Source organism: Azolla caroliniana, unplaced genomic scaffold (assembly GCF_043228905.1).
Source record: "Azolla caroliniana isolate FFs.n. ecotype wild unplaced genomic scaffold, voAzoCaro1.0.p SCAF_6, whole genome shotgun sequence".
Lineage (NCBI taxonomy): Eukaryota > Viridiplantae > Streptophyta > Polypodiopsida > Salviniales > Salviniaceae > Azolla > Azolla caroliniana.
Window position 1 is genome coordinate 2,203,543 of NW_028230441.1, and position 18,693 is coordinate 2,222,235.

Consider the following 18,693-nt stretch of genomic DNA (forward strand, 5'->3'; position numbering starts at 1 on the left):
CAAAATAGTCCCTTGCCTTGTCTCGCGTTGGGGAATCAAAATTTACTTGATTCTGTGATTATGGCATTTATTGAAACTCTCTTTTGTAACCCCCCACCCCAATAAACAGTGTTATTGTATTCTGCATTGTTGATAGTTGCTATGATTCTTGTTTACGACTACATCCACTCTTATAAAAGCTCACTTGGGTGTGTCTATCACGAGGAGTGTTACTCAAGAGAGATATGATAGTCTGAAAACCATGTCGTGTGTGCCATAAGAGTGGATTTGGGAATGAATATTACAACCGGTGCGGAGGCTTCGTCACTCTCATCTCGACAATCATGACAAACAGATGGTGACTAAGTGATACGTTCATGTGCAATGAGCACTTCCCATCTAAAATGTTTTGGCTTGTTAAAGTTGTTGTTAGAGTTGTGCAAAACATAAGATGAGATTGGCATCCTATGATGAACTCTTGATACCACCGATGTACCACATTGGATAATGTCTTGTGTAACTGACAACCTTCAAGTTGACCTAAACTCCTAATTTAATGAACTTATGATAGAAAGCAATGATGTACACCAATAGATTTTGTTTCCAAGACGAATGATCTTATGGATCGAATCTCATATGCAACATATTTCATCAAGATGGATCTTAAGCCTAAATAAATATAACTCTCGAGGATGTTCCAATAAACTATTGTTAGCTTAGAATATAAGGCATAAGATATGAATTAGTTTTAGTATCTGATGTTTAAAATGATAGAATAGTAGTAATCAACAATTATCAATTCTCTAAACAAAATAATCACATGATGAGAAGTTAGAGATCTAAATGGATGTAATTATTAGCAATGTGGTTTGTTTTTAGTTATCTTATAATAGAAATGTGAATATATATGAATTAGTGTTGATATATATGATGCAAACATATGATAGATGAAAATAACGCGAGTGAATGATCTATTATAAATCCATGGATAAGAAGGATCACATAATAGAAAGCTAGAGATATCATTGGATATAACCCAACCTTCACACAAGGCTCAACAGGCAAAACTCATGGAAATGTTTGTTTAGAGGTCTATTATTATAGACTTGCAATTATATTCTTGTTGATGCACTTTCTTGAATCATAGAAGTTCTCTTTACTCGTCGAAAAGCTCGAATAACTTGTATCTTTCCAAGTTTCAAGCATGACCTTCATCCTATGATGACTAGCCACCAAAATTACAAATGTGATTGGTTTGTTAGCTAACGGAGAAAGATTATGATGAAGTATTATATTCAAGATGGATTAAACTTTAAACAAGGCAAGATGGTTGTGCTTGGTTTTGAGGATGTGTGAAGGCAAGTGATTGAGAGTGTTGCATGATTGAGGGTGCATACATTTGGGATTTTTATTGGATGTGCATTGAAGCATGTGATGAAAGTGATGTTTGATTCCATTATTCTAGGACTCAACAACGTTGAAAACCTTGTGCTATTACTATTACATTCAACTTCCTTGTTTATGCATCATATGAGATTTGGCGGGTTCTTGGTGTTTGCCATTTGGCCCAACCATGCTTACAACTATCTTCATGGTAAGGACTTATGATCCAACTACCCTATAAAAGAACCTATTGGATCGCGTTATCCGACATTATATTGCATGATACTACACAGGGTTCGATAATGTCACAAAATTTACATTATTCAACTATCTTGATGGACTTTGTCGTGGGTTTACCCTAGAAATGTAGATGCCATCATGCAACCAAGGTTGTAGTTTATGGCATCACAAGAATGACACTATGCATTCCTTCCCCCAACCATTGTAATAGTTCAAACACTTGGAGAAAATTATTATACATTATATAGTCTATTGAAGACATTGTCAATAACGGGCTCCCAAATTCACCAAACATCCTTAGCATGTAGATTCAATAACCTGGAAACCCGATTATGTATGTCATCCATGAATCATCTTGTTTGGGATAACTATTATCCAAATATTGAATCTATAGTATGTTTATAGTAGTATACGGTTTCAAGCCAAAACCACTAAATGCTACTAAGCTTGTAAGTGTGGAGTACAATTCATAGTCTTAAAACTCTATAAGAATGTGGCAAAATTTATGGAAGCCATCAATGTTAACCATGTTTACTCCACAAGGGCATGTAGGTGTAACCAAAGGGTACAAACAAGATATGAACATGCAAGCGTCCTAGGTTGTCTTCTCCATATCACGGACAATTCCAAGTTATTAAGACTATTAATGACATGCCTTGTAAACTAGAGTTACATCCAAAATCAAAAGCCTTCATAGATATGTGTGTATGCAGCCTACAGGCATGCATGCATTCATGTATGTATGTATGATATATGTATTATGTATATATGTATGTATGTAGATGTGAATGTGGATCATAGAAGCAGAACAATGGCGATGAGCATGACAAGCCCCATGTCCATTCCTCCTCTTCCGTCCGACCGTGTGGTGATGGTCACAGGGGGAGCAGGGTTTATCGGATGCCACACAGTGGCGGCCCTGTTGCGTCTTGGAGAAAATGTGGTCCTTGTGGACAACTCCTCTGCACATGGCTACCCTTCCTCTGTTAAGGCTGCTAACCTTCAGGTGATTTCCTCTTTATGTTAGTGTTTGAAGGAAATAAAAGGGAGATGAATCTAAGTTAGATTTTGTTTTTCTATGTTGTAACAAACACTTACACATGTCTACAGGCTTAGGATCCGTAATCCACAATAAGGTGGATTATTGGCATGTTACGTAACTATTGTTGAATATGTATTGATGGAGAAACTATGTCATAGTGACTGTGAGAGCCATTCCTGCGTGTGGTATAACGAATCTTTGCATGTTGTGATTATTGTTGCATATGTTTTGATACAGGCAACACATGTTGTAGTTGCAGGAAGAACATTGTTACATGTGTTTTTATGTTGAATGCATTGATTTAGTGGCTGCAAAAGTGTGCATCAGAATGCCCCGGAACCTTACAAATCAAGAATGCTGACATTACCGATCGAATCGCAATGAAATCTCTGTTCTCAAACGGGATCAATGTGGTCTGCCATCTGGCTGCATGTGCAGGAGCAAGAGAAAGTATCTCTTCTCCAGAGTGGTATATAAACACCAATGTATTGGGAACCACAATTTTACTGGAGCAAGCTGCGTTGTCAAGGTGCTCAAACTTTGTCTATGCCTCGAGTGGAAGTGTCTATGGAACCCCAGTTTCCTCTTCTACAAACATGGAGAAGAATATGGTCCTCATGAGAGAAGATGAATTGCCCGGAAAACTGCTAAGTCCATATGGTGTTACCAAAGCTGCGGCAGAATCCATGGCTGGAGTCTACCACCATCTCTACAATTTACCAACCACTGTAAGTTCCAAACAACATGAAATTGAAAGAAAAGAATTGGCTGTTGATATAAAAGCTTCAGGGTGATTACAATCAGTAAGAAAAAGAAAAGAATTGATCTAAATATATAATCTTTGTTAAACCAAAGCACAATATACATGGACTGGACTGGCGGAAGAATATAATTTACTTTTGATATAGAAGTATTGTTGAATCTAGGAATGGTATATAGGGGCTAAGGTTCTTCACTATCTATGGACCTCGAGGCCGCCCAGAAATGGCTCCATTGAAATTCATGAACTTGATATATAGAGGGATGCCAATTGAGATCTTCGGAGATGGCAGCTCATGGCGAGATTACACGTAAGAGGCTGCACTGATCACATAACATATTTTTGACCTGTATGAAGGAGTTATGCAATTTGGCTTTTCATTTTCAAATCCATGATTAGATATATCGATGACGCAGTAGATAGTATCATTGCAGCCATCAACAAACCACACAGCTGTGAGGTTTGTGTTCATATTCAGATCTACGATTATATTGAAATGATTTTTAATAATGATCAAGTCCATTTCTAACCATGATAGGGCAACAGGTGTTTAATATTGCTGCTGGTAAGGCTGTACGGCTGTCTGAGTTTGTAGAAACACTGCAAAATGTCATGGGTTGCACTGCTACAGTTATTCGGAGAGAGGAGTCAAAGGGTGATGTTTTTGGTACATTTGCTGACATTCAAAAGGCAAGGGCCATGCTTGGATACAACCCAAAGGTGTGGTGATCTCTTTTACTGTTTCCAAGAGGCTTCGTGTGCCAAAGCATTAAGATAGTTTTGTTTGAAATGTGGACAGGTTCACTTAGAACAAGGTCTAGCAACAATGTTTGAATGGTTCAAGGAAAATCTACGCGCCCATGAAATTTAGCTGAACTTAATTGTATAATTATGTATGCTAACTGTTGAAAGTCAAATGAAAGACCATTTGAATGAACAATAAACATATCCATATGACATTGACATTGACATCTGCAGTTGGAGAAAGCAACACGAGAGTTTTGAAATATGCCCAGCTTTTATTTGCAACATGCAATGTTCCAATGGTATATGTTGTGACTCGTGACATTAACAATATGGTCAATCTAATATTTCCACAAGTACAAGTTAAATATAACACATGGTAAACGTGTATCATCTGATGCAATAATGATTGATTATGAACATGTAAGAGAGGAATTAGTGATTTTATTTTTGTGTATGGCTTCCATTAGAGAGGAATAATACAATAGTCAAAGCATGTATCACTTTTAAATGCATTCACGAATTATACAAGAGTTATAACCACCAAATATGACGGCATTTTATGGGATGGAATGTGAAAAGAAATAGTCGTGTGATTTCTTTTCACATGAATAAAAAAGCTAATTATGGAAAGAAGTTTTAGACTGCAGCAGTAGGCAGAAATAAGTTCAGGAAAGAAGTTCTAGAATAAAGAAGTACGCAGAAGCCACAAATAAACCTTCAGAATATTTAAAAGCTTTTATTGGGTCTGATTTGTTCTGGAAGATTACTTTCAGCTGTACACAATGAAGGTGATTCCTAGCACTTATATGTATTGTGTACAAAGAAATTTATTTAGGAGAGCAAACAATTCAAGTCAACAGTCTCTAACAAGGTTTAATTAATATTACAAGTAATAACAAATTGAACTTTATCAGAATTGATCATTATCAAAATCTAAGCTCCTATGACCTCCAAAACCTCTGCCGGGTCTGGAAACAGGTGCCGCTGATGCATAATCAACCCTGATTGCACGTCCATCTAGAACCTAAATATTCATAAAATTGAAAAGTTACTATAATTATACAGAGGTAGCCCAATCTATAATGTAGAGAAACAAGATATACCTTCCCATCCATTCCTTGGAGGGCTGCTTCAGCGTCAGTTTCTGAGCCAAATGTCACAAAACCAAACCCCCTAGACCTCCCAGTTTCGCGGTCAGTGATTACTTTCACTGTTTTCAAAATATTGTCCACTTAAAGCCTATTCTACTACAGCATGCTGGAATGTTGTTAAAGAATGAGGCAACTTGCCTTCATGTATATCACCGTGTACTGAGAATGCCTGCCGCAAAGAGTCCTCCTCGGTAGTATATGACAGGCCTACATTGGAAGTTTGGGTGATTGGCACAAAAATATAGACAATTTGCAACACCATTAATTAGTTAATCCCAAATGCAACCGAGATTGATGAGCCAATGTGGAATGAGCCACAGCAACCATATGGAAATAACTGATCCAAGTGCAACCATACCAAACGGCAAATATATTTGCAACAAAACTAATGAGCTCATCCCAAATGTAAAAAATGGAATAAACCAACTGCTCCAAATGCAACCAAATCAATCAATTCTGCAACCGGATGGATGAACTTCAATAAACGCATTCAAAAATTGACAACTCAACATATCATCATAACCAATATCAAGGAGAAGAAGATAATCTAAACCCCTGTTTTCCGGGTGCAGTTTTACTACCAAATATCCCATGAGATGAGCTCAAAGTGCTCAAAAATATGTTTAAGAAATAGAACGAAACGACAAGAACATTGCTCATCTAAGAATATCCTGGAGGAGATACACATTACCTCCAATGAAGAGCTTGGAAGAGACAATGCCTCTGACTGTCGTGAAGATGAATGGAACTTGTATGCAGAGGTCTCTCCGTCGGAAGAGACCTCCCATTCCTGTGAATCTGCTCACCATTTCCGCTCCGCTCTGGTGGAACAGAGAGATGTTGTAGAAGTCTCTGTTTCTCGCATTCGAGAGATGTCGACAGATGTGATGCTGTTTCAAAGCAATTGGGAGGGTTTAGGGTTTTAGAAGATTTAAGGTTTTTGATGGTTTTTTGGGTGAGTGTGAAGGAGGGATTAAGCTGTAGAGACTCAAGAGGATGGATTGATTGATGATGTTTAATACATGGTTTATTTACTTACTGGTTTGTGCTCGAGGGATTCTTCGGACATGGTTTATGGTCCGAGAGGGGTTATTGTTGCCAATTTAATTTTCAAGGATTGGGTTTAGTGTTTGTTAATATTGCTCTCAAGGTCTACTATTTAATTTTCAAGGATTGGGTTCACAGTTTGGAAGGGGTTAATATTGCCTTCAATGTCTACTGTTTAGTTTTCAAGGATCATGTTTACAATCTGGAAGGGGTTAATATTGCTTTCAAGGTCTATTGTTTAATTTTCAATGATTGGGTTTACGAGAAGGGGTTAATATTGTTTTCAAGATCTATTGTTTAATTTTCAAGGATTGAGTTTACAGTCTAGAAGGGGTTACCAAGGTCTATTGTTTAATTTTCAAGGATTGGGTTTATGGTATGGAAGGGGTTAATATTGCTTTCAAGGATGAGGTTTACGGTTTGGAAAGGTTAATATTGCTTGCTTTTAAGGTTTACTGCTTAATTTTTAAGGATTGGCCCATGGATGGGGTTTATGTTTAAACCTCGTAATGTGTTAAGGTATCGTGATGAATTGTAGGGCCCAACATTTTATGTTCCATGAGTCTAATGAAGCTTAGATGATCCAAAGTTATTTCTTTCAACAATTTCGTAGATTTTGGTGCATTTTAGGTTTCAAGGGTTTCAAATTTCTCATACATACATGTTCCAAGTTATTTTAGCATGCAAGGAATTGTTAGATCACATAGTGACTGCTCTGTGCAACTTAAGTAGTGAGAGTTGTTTGGCTAAATGTTCATGCACTATCATATAACGAAATTTGGATTGAAGATCATACATACTTTGTACACGCGTTCCCACCTAATTGGCAATATGCACACAAACATTTGACATTTTTTTGTTATCACTTGATCAAGGAGAAATAGGTCATCTACATGTATTAATAGTGAACAGGGTTCAAATTTAAAATAAGGTGATTATTGGTTGGGATCTATTTCATGTGTTTATTGTGGTTTTAGCTAATCCAAGAGCATGCATAATAGTTTCTCCTAAAACAATGGCTTTACAATGTTCGCTTTTCCGAACCAAGGGACAAATGTCATCACCTTTCTTAGGCAATGTTAACAAGAAGATGTTAGCTCAACATTTATATGAAAATATTCAAGATTCCTAGATTTTAGCTAGCCCTCCAACAAAAATGTCGTGACATTTTTAAAGCCTAGGAATGGTAATGAAAAGCGTTTTGTCTACAAAACTAAAAAACAATTTTATTCATAGCAATTGACAAAGTCTTTAGAATTTTAAATTTCACGTGCTCCACAACCCGTCCACAATCAAGAACAAGCATGGGAAAAAAGTGTGTGGTCGAAGGCAAGTCACCATCTAGCACAAAAGGCTCCTTGACTCTCAAGTCCCACCATTAATCCCATTGTAAAACACAAATGCACAATAAGATATTGATGCACTACAGATGTATTTCAAGAGGCAATCAATCGACTAGAGAGATTTTGCACCTTTGACCTCAAAATGTTATGCATGTTGGGTCGAACGGTCCAATGTGAAATAGGACTTCATGAGAAAAGAAGTTGTCGATCCCCTTAACAATTGTGAATTGCATAAATTAGACATGAGTCACTAGATTTAGAATATGTTTTCTGCTCAATTTAGCTCATTGTTGCATGCCCAATACATGTTCATGAAATAATCATAAACATGTTTTTCATTATGAATACAACCCATGTGACACATACATTTTCGCCTCATTAGAGGGATGATACTTGTTTTATGTTGTTGGTCATGTTTCGATAGGCACGATGCTTCGAGTTAATGGTGATATGGGTTTAGATCTTCTGCTTTGTCAACATGTGGGTTGCAACCCAATAAAATAGAAGTTGACATGCAATATTGATTTGGAGAACCAAACACAAATCACACCATGATTATTAGATTTTGATGAGGAGGCCATAAATATTGGGACAACCAAATCTTGACAATATATGTGCATTTATATACGTGACATGGAATTTTGGATATCGTTGTTTGACTTTGATGGTCATATGATCAAATATATCTTTACATAAAAGCCATCCAATATATCCACAAATTTAACATGTCTTCTAATTAGAATAAACCAACTCAACCAAACATAACAACACTAGGATTCCTAGAGTTAGATATTCTTCCAAAGAAAGCATGACATCTCATCGTTTCTAACTTGAAAACGCAATGGGTTGGTTCACAATGCGTTTAGTAACGAGATCCCAAAGGCTTGAGAAAGCTTAAAAGTTTATACATTACCCACACTCCAAGCCTACATTAGTAAGGAGTGTTCACTTGGATGCCAATTCATTAGGGCACTAGGGTTATAGATGACCATTCATTGATTTTGTGCACCGAGTAGGTACCCAAAAAACAAATGATGCAAACAACATATAACTTAAACATGTGATATGCGATGATAGATCGAGTGCATATTGCACGAAGTCAATGAATGTCATGGTGTGCCATGGCAATTAGATTGGATATGGCATGAAGTCAATGAATGTCACGAGATCATAACATGGTCAACCAATGGCTTTGTCATCTATTCAACCAAGAAAAGAAAATTCTAAAACAACACAGTCATGTACTGTGCCAACCTAATGTAGACTCATGGATCGAGAAACGCGAGCAAAACTACATTCGTCAACGTATAGGAAAAGGGCCAATGGTTCAACCAATGGCTTTGTCATCTATTCAACCAAGAAAAGAAAAATCTAAAACAACACAGTCATGTACTGTGCCAACCTAATGTAGACTCATGGATCGAGAAACGCGAGCAAAACTACATTCGTCAACATATAGGAAAAGGGCCAATGGTTCGGAGGGAGGGAAGTTCTCCATGTCCTATCTATCCAACACGATACAGAGACACGATCCCGCATACCTGCAACAACAACATAATGTAGGATTCAGACATGTGATACAAAGGGCGCGATCAAACGCACGTCTGCTTACTATAGGAGCTATGGAGAGATACAAAGGCACGGCAAATGAGAAATGAGGGAGAGCAATACACATAAAGGAGTGAGAGTGAGAGTGGAGTGACAAAAGAGGAATCGAACCCAAGACCTCGGAGAGGAGTCATAAATGGTTGCGTAAGAAGATGGTTACTATGTGTGTTGAGAAACAAACAGGATTCTAGTCGTAGTGAGGAAGAAGGGGAGGCTCTGCAGCAGACACAGAGGAAGGAAGGGAGCGTGGTAACTACCCCCCCCCTCTCTACTCTGTTTTTTTCTCTCCCTTTTTCCTCTTCACATCTTCTGTTCACGGCTTCTACGCCTCTGCTTCCCCATGTGATCCATCAGTTTTCCTCCCTCCCTTTCTTCTTCTTCTTCTTCTTCTTCTTGTTCGGGTAAGATCTCCTTCTCACTCAGAGCTATGCCAAGCCAACCGCCGGTTTTTTTTTTCTTTTTTCTTTTTTGCTGGTCTGCTTATTCCTAATTTGTCTCGATCAACATTGTAGATCTGTCACCAGATCATCTTGATCTGTGTGGTAAATCAAAACCCTAATCCTAATGGAAGAGAAGTGGGTCGGAAGGTCTGCTGCTGTCGCTGCTGTTCTTCAATGGTGGTTCTTCAATGTCCTTGTCATTGTGATGAACAAATGGATATTTCAGGTAAACGATCTTCTTTCTCATTCTCTTCATGTATATATATATATATATATGAACTATTCTGCTTCTGGCTATGGTTATGAACAAAGACTTGTAGATTAAAAACTGGTATTATAAAGGGAAAACTACTATCACGTTAAATTAGTTAATTTTGGATGAATCTAGTTCAAACTTATTACTACAAAAGACGTATCCTGATAAACCCTCCACTGGTTACTGGTATTTTTTTTGTTTTTCCCTGAATGCTATTCTCTCTCTCTCTCTCTCTCTCTCAATTTGCACATGTTTGAATGCCCTTCATTTCACATAATTGAATGTAGCCATTTGAAAAACGAAAATCCCATTTTTTTACTTTTTGTTTGAGCAGAAGCTGGACTTCAAGTACCCACTCACAGTATCCTCAGTACATTTCATATGCTCAACAATTGGGGCTTATATAGCTATTAAGATCTTGAAGGTAAAGCAATTGATAGAGGTTGATCCCGCGGATCGATGGCGTCGAATTCTACCCATGTCTTTTGTCTTTTGCATCAACATCGTTCTAGGCAACGTGAGTTTGCGCTACATTCCGGTGTCCTTTATGCAAACCATAAAGTCCCTAACACCAGCTACAACAGGTCAATATTCGTTCTTTTGAGACATTTTATTCTTTATATAAACTGGCATAATATGTAGAGAGTTTTTTGTAGAATTTCTCAACATTCTGAAAATGGTTGTAGCACAATGCAGTGGTCTTGCAGTGGTTGGTTTGGAGTAAGAGCTTTGATCGGAGAGTATGGTTGTCGTTAGTGCCGGTTGTGGGTGGCATCATGCTGACGTCGATCACAGAGACAAGTTTCAACATGTTTGGATTCCTGGCAGCCTTCATTGGTTGCTTGGTCACCTCAACCAAAACTATACTCGCAGAGTCTTTATTGCATGGGTTCAATTTTGACAGGTATGCTTAACTGTGATATTAGCATACCTCAGTTTAGTAAATCATTAAGGCCAGAGATGGACCACCCATTAGTTCCACGACGGTTATACATACGCCTAGACACAGAATAGACAGCTATGGTATGGACACTGACATAATGTCTTATGATTATATAAAGCCCTATGGCGATGGTATGGTCATAGACCTAGGTTTCATGGTGATACAAAGAACTAGGTACCCTTTTGCAAGATCTCTTAATCATGATGGTATCTAGACCTAAGGTTCCAGACAAACAAAGGCCTTGGGTTTCATGGATATAAAATGGGCTAACGACCTTTATGCAAGCTCACATGATGGTGTGTAGATCTCAGGTTCCAGATAGATGTAAATCTAGGACTATATAGGCAACTATGATTCGGTCAATTACAGTTGGGACATACACCTAGGGTTTTCATGGACAATCATATATAAATAGCTATGGATCAATCTTTTGGCCTTATTGCATATGCTCAATTCAATTCTGATTTTTCTACACATAGAGCCTAACGTACTAACCATCTTGCTTGACTGTGTCTTTCAGCATTAATACTGTCTATTATATGGCCCCTTACGCGACCATGATATTGGCATTTCCAGCACTTATTCTAGAAGGTCCTGGTGTCTTGGCATGGATTGCTGTTCAGGAATCACTTGTGAAGCCATGTATTATACTTTTTGGCTCAGGAATATTTGCATTTTGTCTCAATTTCTCTATTTTTTATGTGATCAAGACAACTACGGCAGTCACATTCAATGTTGCAGGCAACATGAAGGTAAAGGCATCAGCATAATCTAAGGCTTCATCTACTCTTTATGGATAATCATCAAAACTCAACTTCAACTTGTTGGTATATACTGGAATACTCCAAGGTTTCAAAAATGAATTATTAGAATATACTGATGCAGTAGGAAAGTTAGAAAAGCTTGGCAGTATTCTTGTACCCTTGTAAACTTAGGGGTATTCTGGTACTATAGCCAACAAGCTAGGGGTATGTTTTTGCCTTTTATTATGCATGGTAAAATGTTCTTAAATTTGCCTTTTTTGTGTTTTTTTGATGGAATAGGTCGCCGTGGCTATTGTCATATCATGGCTCATCTTCCGCAACCCAATTAACGTTTTGAATGCAGTTGGATGTTCCATAACACTTTTAGGCTGCACTTTCTATGGCTATGTCAGGCATAAGCTCTCTGAAGCAGCCAAAACCACGGGTTTTCAGGCCTTGGAAAAAAGTGATGACATAGTTTCTGAGAAACTCTAACAAAAAAGCTGCATAAATTTCTAATTATTTTTGCCAATGTTCTTTTCTCTCTTAAAAATTTCATGAAGGAGATTCCTCTCTTTTCATGTTTTTGCCATTTGTGGCAACAATACGGAGTATTTAATTTTTCTTTTATTGGGTGTGGGGGTGGGGGCTTGAATTCTTGCAAGGCAATGACCTATACCACTAGGTCCACCTCCCACGCCCATCTGATTTTTTATTTTGTTCTTATAAAATTGCTAATGCATGATGATTGAATATAAATAAGTTTTTTTTTTCTCTATTGACATTGATTTCCTACAAATTTATTCATGGAGTTACTTAGTCCTTTTTTGGTGTTCAGGTAAATGGACCACATAGAGGTGGTAAGATTACCCAAGCAAGCGCTTGAATTATAGTTCCTTTGAGGCCCTGCATTCATGTGGAGGCATTTTAAGTTTGATCCAGTTATCGATTGCCGACGTATATGATGCCAAACGTCATCACCAGAAAGGGTTTTAGAAGTAATCTCATGGAATAAACCTCCCAAACAACCACACAGTTACTAACACATACTCATGTTAAACCACGTTGACTGATTGCCATGCATTCTTATTATCAGTTTATTTCATTGATATTGATATATTTTTATCGAACCTTCTCTTTTGTCTCAATGCTTGTGTAAGAAGGATGCTCGATGTCCACCATGTCAATAAAACCTATTATTTCAACTCCACTATGTTAAAAACAAAATTATTTCAACTGTGTATCTTTGAATCCCATTTTAATCAATCGAAACACAAACATAGAGTTCAGCTCAAAATTATTGATGCTAATTTAAGATAATGTATAGGACTTAAGCTAAACACTTTGGGTGTTATCTTGACTTGGTATATGTAGTCTTGCCAAAGACCATAGGCATACTACTTTCAAGAGTGTAATCTAGAAGTTGTAAAAATGCCAAGATTGTGGATATGTTGTTTATAAAAGTTTCTTTAACTGTTTGATTAAATAAATGTGAAGCTCATTCCATTTCCTCTCTAATAAAATGTGCCATGCTAGATGGGGAAATTATAGGTTAAAACCTTGCCATTTTTTATGTAAATGTGGGTAATTTGTCAGCATGTTTGAGTAGGATCATTGATGGTTGTTCAATGTAGTAGCTGAAGATGGATTCATATATACTTTTGGTGTAAGCTACTAGTTTGCATGAATTGAGAATTGAAGTATGATGAAAATCTCAAATATAGAGTCAAAGGCATTACTTAAGTGTCAAACCCACAATGACACTACAAAGTGTAATTTGTATTATTGTGAACATTAAAATTGACATAAGGTTGCTTGGAGACTATTGCTTTTATAATGCGCTTTACGGCTAGGTATATATGTTAGTGGAGACATTTGTGCTCTCCATTTGGTGTAAACTAAAAGATTGTGCTTCTTTAACTTGGTAGCTCATAATTTTTTTTTTACTTTTTGATTATGTTCATATTGTTTAACAAATTAAGTTCACAATTTATTATTGTTTGCATTATCAAAATAGCATTCAATAATAAATCACTTTCCTTTAGTAGTAAATTACTTGATATCTTATCGAATGAGTAAAAAAATGGAAGTAAAACACACACCAATATAATCAATGTATCCCCAACATTGCAATGAATTCGAGGTTAGCATGGAATTTTCAAAATACCCTTATATTGTTCTACAATTACCAAGATGTTCTCATTAGAATTGGCAAAATAGACCCAATTTTTGTTATCATCTTTTGGTTTTGATTGATTAAATTTCAATTCATAAGTGTGACGAATAAATTAGGGGGTGATTACCAATATTAATCATTGACTTATGGGAAATCTCCCCACTTATGGCTACCTAACAAAGTGATTAATCAACCACTAACAAGGAATTAAAGAGATTTATTACTTACTTGTCAGTGATTAATTACAAAATGATTAATCATCCACTTAGGGATGATTAAAGAGATTCATTACACACTTATAGGTGATTAATCATCCATTCATGGGTAATTAACAATGTGCTTAACATCCGCCCATCATTGATTAAGAAGATTTATGATCCATTTAGGAGGCGATTAACAATGTGGTGATTCTGCCCAACCTTACTGATCCTCCACTTTTGGATGATTGATGAGGTTATATGTACATACTAAGGGATGACTATGGAGGTGATTAATGACCAAGTGAATCCAGCCAGCCTCATAAATCATGTGCTTACGAGTGATCAAGGCGATTAATCACCGCTTGTTTGTGATTAAGGAGCTGATTAATGATCCAATGATTGGAGTAGGAAGGAGCAAACGGGGAAGGCTAGATCTGTAATTTCAAGTACCTAGGAGGTTATTTCCAAACCATATGCCATTTATACCTTGGGCTCTTCTTATCTATCACCAAGAGCTTCTCTGTCGATCTACTGCAGACAGAATAAAGGAAAGAAAGAAATCATCAAGAGCCTCTACCTCTCTCTGTCTGGTGCGGACAGGAAGGAAAAAAAAGAAAGAAGAAAAATGCATCAGTTGCTCATCTCCAAATCTGCAGGTTACAGGAACATTTCATCCTTCCTTCCTTCATGCCAACTCCTCTACACAAGAAAAATACCTTCCTCTCCTCCATCCCTCTCTGTATTCCCTTCCGGTCGTTGCTTATCATCTGTCCATAGTTTCGCTTCGTCCTCTTCCATGATGATGATGAAGAAGAAAAAGCTTCAAGGTGAAAGAAAGCATTCCTTTCGTCTTGTCTTTGCTTCCCTCAGTGGATCCGATGATCCTGAAGAAATTGCCAAGCGTGAACAGGTACTGAATCTATACCTCATTCTTCGTGTTCATTTCATTCTTTAATTTGAAGGTTTGCCACATATTGTTTAAGTTAGGGAGGTCTAGCTTTAGGTATAAGTTTAGATTTAAGGTTTAGGGTTTTGACCACGGATTACAAAAAAATTTACCCTTAACCAATCAAGCATACCTGTTAGTTCAGTTCGTAGGTGGTACTTCTGAATATGAACTGATTATATCTACATAAATTTTAAAAGTTCTTTTTTTATGTAGAGAAATGCATGCATTTTTACTTGTTTTGATAAGGGAAGAATTTCTAGAAATGTATTAGGGGATGGTTCTTGGTTGGGAGAAAATACTTAAAGCTTGGGTAAACAGTAAACTATTCATAGTAGTGGCCTCCATGTTGGGGGGCTGAAACGTTTTCTTGAATCCTAACGTAGCTTTATTAAGTAGCATGGCCTCTTTAACAATCAACCTGTTGTTCTGGAAAGGTACGTATTTTGAAAAGTAGTATTTAAAAGACTTGAAACTTGGGAAAACTGTAAGCTATTTTATGCTTGTCACCTCCAATGAGCAATCTATTAGTTTCGAAAGGTATTTTGAAAAGTAGTGTGGAAAAGCATTAAAAATTGGTAAAACAGTGAGCTATTTTATGTTTGTCACTTCCAGGGTGTATACTATGGAAGGTGTTCTCGGTTGGGAAGAGATATCTTGAATCTAACCTGTCTTGTTAATCAGCATTGCCTCTCTAACAGTCAATCTTTTTTTTTCGGAAGTTATTTTGAGAGATTGTATATAAAATCCTTAGAACCTGGAAAAACAATAAGCTATTTTATTTTTGTCGCCTCCATGGTGCATATTATGGGAGGGATCTCAGTTGGGATAAGATTTTTTCAAACTTAACGTAGCTTTGGTCATCAATATTATGTCTCTAACAACCAATCTATTGTTTTGAATGCTATTTTGAAAATAGCATGTAAAAGCCCTAAAACTTGGAAGAACAAGATGCTATTTTAGTTGAGAATCAAATATTTCTGGACTCTGCATTTATGAAGGTCATACTTTCAATTATTTCCCTCTTATTGGTTAGAACGGTCAATGTATCTCTACTTCTGGAATAAAGGGCAACGTATAACATTGTGCTTCATGTATCTGATTTCACTAATTACACTTTATTTATGCTAATCACATGATGAAGGAGAAACCTTGTCGAAATTAGATTTGTACACAAACATTTTAGCTCAGGTGGGCATGTTGCTAAGCATTATCTCTTAAATAAGGATTGAGGCTGTCTCAACAAGATGATATGTTCATGTTGTAATCTCTTCATTCCCAGGAATAACTTGTTTAATGTTATGCTGTGAATCAAGGAGAGCATGAATCTTTTACCATTGATGTGCTGTATTTCACCTTTTCTAATATCACAGCAGGTGAACATGAACACGATTCTGTGCAATAGACACCAATGATAATATGAAATTAATATAAACTTAAAGCTTTTGATTTTAACAACTGAATGACCCGTTTATTGGGGCAAACAATACAATTGTAATGGTTCTGGCACTACCTATGTATTAGGTAGCTGAAATGCTATTGTTATCCTTTTGTAGGTCTCGAAACTGTTGGGATCTGCAGCAAGGAATTTCCGAAGATATGGAACATTAGGATTTTGGGGACAGCTAGTGTGTACAGTAGTATCAGCTGCCATTCTGGCATTTTCAGTTGCAATAAGCGGGACACCAACATCACAAGCCACCTTTTATGCAACTGCTGGAGGGATTACAGCTGCATTTTTGTCTGTCTTCTGGTCATTTGGTTACATCAGATTGTCTGAACGGCTTCGTGATACAGTGAATAACCTTAAAAAGGTAACAAAGCATACCTAGTTTTGTGAGAACTCCAAGAACTTCCTGTGACCTTTCCTTTAACTCTGCTCCCAAGTTTTCCTTATTTCCTTAGAAACACCCTGGTCAGCCCCAGAAAGCCAGAGAAAAGGAGATGCATTGACAATATAATTGCTCGAATGGCATATATAACTCAGAAAAAAGGGGATGAATTGACGATATAATTTAGCAAATAGCACATCATTGAGAAAAAGGGAATAAACTAGCTATATGATTTCCTGAAAGATGCATATAGTTGCTCAAGAGGGGGGATTGACTAAGTGCACTTTGGAAAAGGAAGATATAAACGTCAGTGGTCTTTATGAGTTTCACTTTATTTGGTCTCAAGAGTTGTACGGTTTTTGTTTTATAAATGTGACTTTACAGGCTCCTCCACGGGCTGAAGTGGTGAAGAATCTCCAGAATGGAATCATAATCAATCTGTTGGGAATGGGATTGACATTGCTTGGATTGCAGGCAACAGTAGGTGCCCTTGTAGCAAAATCTCTCACAGCAAGTGCGGGGCCATATTTGCAAGGGACGGCTGCTGGTTACAGCCCTGTTTTGGCCCTAGATGTTTTCTTGGTGCAGGTATTTTACTTCTGTTCTTATCTGGCCTATTGATATCGATATTATTGGCAATGGTAGATAGGGATCATGCTTGTTTATGATAACAATAGTCCAATGTCTGTACATCATTGATGTATATGTCATTCAATAGATCAGATGTGGTACAGGTTCCGGATATGATAGCGATATGATACATGGTTGGCTCATAGGAATAATGGTTTTTCGTCATGATGATTGTTCTAATGTCTGTCATTCAATGAATGGCATGAGTGCTTAACACGGCATCAATATTGTACATGGTTGGACACTTTTGAGCTCAGATTTTATCTGATGTTTCCTTCCTTGGACATAATTGTGTTCACTGTGGTAGTTAAGGATCACACTTGTTTATCATAACAATTGTCATCTCTCATTGTTGATGTTTATGTCATTCAATGAATACTACCTACAAGGGCATGCATATGGTTTATGGTATATGAGTAGTTTATGTGGTACAACATATAGTACGATTACATGCCATGGTTTTTTTGATCATCACTTTATTATTTCATTTGAGAGCAGGGATCGTCCAATTCAATCACGTGAAGTTCCATCTGTTTTGATATATGTTCTTGTTTTTGCAGGCATCGTCAAACACTGTACTTTCTCATTTTCTGGGCCTAGTTTTCTCAATGGAACTGCTTCGCTCAATAACGCTGTCTCAGCCACCACCTGAAAATGTTATTCCTAAGCTAACATGATGGAGATCTAGCTACAGATTTTTGATCCTTCACTCTCTGCTTGTAGACAGAAGAAAAGAAAACTAGTTTCCATACATTATCACATTGTTTCTTTAGGCAGATGAAAGATTAACATAGAATCTACTCAAATTGCTCAGTTGCAGGCAACGTCACCTGATGTGCACAGATGTAATGCTTCCACAAAGAAATGTTGCAATAATATGGAGCAATACAATAGAATATGCCTCCATTGCTTGTGACTATTTTTCCAGTTTTTTGCATTATATATACATACACATCATGTATGCACAAAATATGATTTCTTCTTTTTTGTGATATGATATTCTGTATTCAAGGTTTAGGATAAAGATAAACCTTACAGTCAAATGTAATATATTTAACAAAATGCCAACTTGGATTGTGAATAAATAGCACTAGAATAAATCGAAATGCTCATGGGCACACAGGCCTCATATGAACTATAAATTGTGCCATAACTAAATGTCACCATAGAACCATGCTTTCAAAACAGCAGGAGCCATCAGATAATGCACTATAAGATGCAAGCAAA

General features: G+C 37.0%; 4 protein-coding genes across 7 annotated transcripts; 3 read left to right on the forward strand and 1 right to left on the reverse strand.

The window, feature by feature from the left end:
- The first annotated feature begins 2,381 nt into the window (after positions 1-2,381).
- On the forward strand, positions 2,382-4,504 carry LOC147862521 (uncharacterized). Its single transcript, XM_087321744.1, has 6 exons — positions 2,382-2,608; positions 2,950-3,372; positions 3,584-3,714; positions 3,804-3,864; positions 3,951-4,124; positions 4,204-4,504. The coding sequence occupies exons 1-6, from the start codon at positions 2,414-2,416 to the stop codon at positions 4,273-4,275; spliced, it is 1,056 nt and encodes a 351-aa protein (XP_087177870.1). The 5' UTR covers positions 2,382-2,413; the 3' UTR covers positions 4,276-4,504.
- A 359-nt stretch (positions 4,505-4,863) lies between these two features.
- LOC147862522 (glycine-rich RNA-binding protein 3, mitochondrial-like) lies at positions 4,864-6,308 on the reverse strand. Its single transcript, XM_087321745.1, has 4 exons — positions 5,994-6,308; positions 5,441-5,509; positions 5,255-5,361; positions 4,864-5,175 (listed from the first exon to the last, which is right to left on the reverse strand). Exons 1-4 carry the CDS (start codon positions 6,109-6,111, stop codon positions 5,062-5,064), a joined length of 408 nt encoding a protein of 135 aa, XP_087177871.1. The 5' UTR covers positions 6,112-6,308; the 3' UTR covers positions 4,864-5,061.
- A 3,225-nt stretch (positions 6,309-9,533) lies between these two features.
- On the forward strand, positions 9,534-12,890 carry LOC147862523 (UDP-galactose transporter 1-like). 4 transcript variants are annotated; one of them, XM_087321462.1, is made up of 6 exons: positions 9,534-9,549; positions 9,805-9,966; positions 10,331-10,580; positions 10,693-10,900; positions 11,460-11,691; positions 11,983-12,453. In XM_087321462.1, the coding sequence occupies exons 2-6, from the start codon at positions 9,865-9,867 to the stop codon at positions 12,175-12,177; spliced, it is 987 nt and encodes a 328-aa protein (XP_087177588.1). In that variant the 5' UTR covers positions 9,534-9,549; positions 9,805-9,864; the 3' UTR covers positions 12,178-12,453. The 4 variants fall into 4 exon arrangements, 3 of the variants coding, with proteins under 3 accessions (XP_087177588.1, XP_087177589.1, XP_087177587.1); XR_015529958.1 differs by lacking the exon at positions 9,534-9,549 and adding an exon at positions 12,521-12,890 and having other exon boundaries at positions 9,771-9,966; positions 11,983-12,367; XM_087321463.1 differs by lacking the exon at positions 9,534-9,549 and adding an exon at positions 12,521-12,890 and having other exon boundaries at positions 9,771-9,966; positions 11,983-12,148.
- Positions 12,891-14,588: 1,698 nt separating this feature from the next.
- On the forward strand, positions 14,589-18,362 carry TIC21 (translocon at inner membrane of chloroplasts 21). The gene is made up of 4 exons (XM_087321852.1): positions 14,589-14,968; positions 16,561-16,818; positions 17,221-17,424; positions 18,027-18,362. Exons 1-4 carry the CDS (start codon positions 14,684-14,686, stop codon positions 18,141-18,143), a joined length of 864 nt encoding a protein of 287 aa, XP_087177978.1. The 5' UTR covers positions 14,589-14,683; the 3' UTR covers positions 18,144-18,362.
- The last annotated feature ends 331 nt before the right edge of the window (positions 18,363-18,693 follow it).

What these genes read in the sequence shown, in the direction of transcription:
- LOC147862521 (XM_087321744.1), top strand. Translation starts at nt 2,414, where the DNA reads ATGGCGATGAGCATGACAAGCCCCATGTCCATTCCTCCTCTTCCGTCC. An exon ending in AGCTCATGGCGAGATTACAC is followed by an intron (nt 3,715 to 3,803) that starts GTAAGAGGCTGC and finishes ATCCATGATTAG; the next exon opens with ATATATCGATGACGCAGTAG. An exon ending in ACAAACCACACAGCTGTGAG is followed by an intron (nt 3,865 to 3,950) that starts GTTTGTGTTCAT and finishes ATAGGGCAACAG; the next exon opens with GTGTTTAATATTGCTGCTGG.
- LOC147862522 (XM_087321745.1), bottom strand. Translation starts at nt 6,111, where the DNA reads ATGGTGAGCAGATTCACAGGAATGGGAGGTCTCTTCCGACGGAGAGAC. An exon ending in TTCCAAGCTCTTCATTGGAG is followed by an intron (nt 5,510 to 5,993) that starts GTAATGTGTATC and finishes CTTCCAATGTAG; the next exon opens with GCCTGTCATATACTACCGAG. An exon ending in ACACGGTGATATACATGAAG is followed by an intron (nt 5,362 to 5,440) that starts GCAAGTTGCCTC and finishes TTTTGAAAACAG; the next exon opens with TGAAAGTAATCACTGACCGC.
- LOC147862523 (XM_087321462.1), top strand. Translation starts at nt 9,865, where the DNA reads ATGGAAGAGAAGTGGGTCGGAAGGTCTGCTGCTGTCGCTGCTGTTCTT. An exon ending in TGAACAAATGGATATTTCAG is followed by an intron (nt 9,967 to 10,330) that starts GTAAACGATCTT and finishes TTGTTTGAGCAG; the next exon opens with AAGCTGGACTTCAAGTACCC. An exon ending in CCTAACACCAGCTACAACAG is followed by an intron (nt 10,581 to 10,692) that starts GTCAATATTCGT and finishes AGCACAATGCAG; the next exon opens with TGGTCTTGCAGTGGTTGGTT.
- TIC21 (XM_087321852.1), top strand. Translation starts at nt 14,684, where the DNA reads ATGCATCAGTTGCTCATCTCCAAATCTGCAGGTTACAGGAACATTTCA. An exon ending in AAATTGCCAAGCGTGAACAG is followed by an intron (nt 14,969 to 16,560) that starts GTACTGAATCTA and finishes ATCCTTTTGTAG; the next exon opens with GTCTCGAAACTGTTGGGATC. An exon ending in TAGATGTTTTCTTGGTGCAG is followed by an intron (nt 17,425 to 18,026) that starts GTATTTTACTTC and finishes TTGTTTTTGCAG; the next exon opens with GCATCGTCAAACACTGTACT.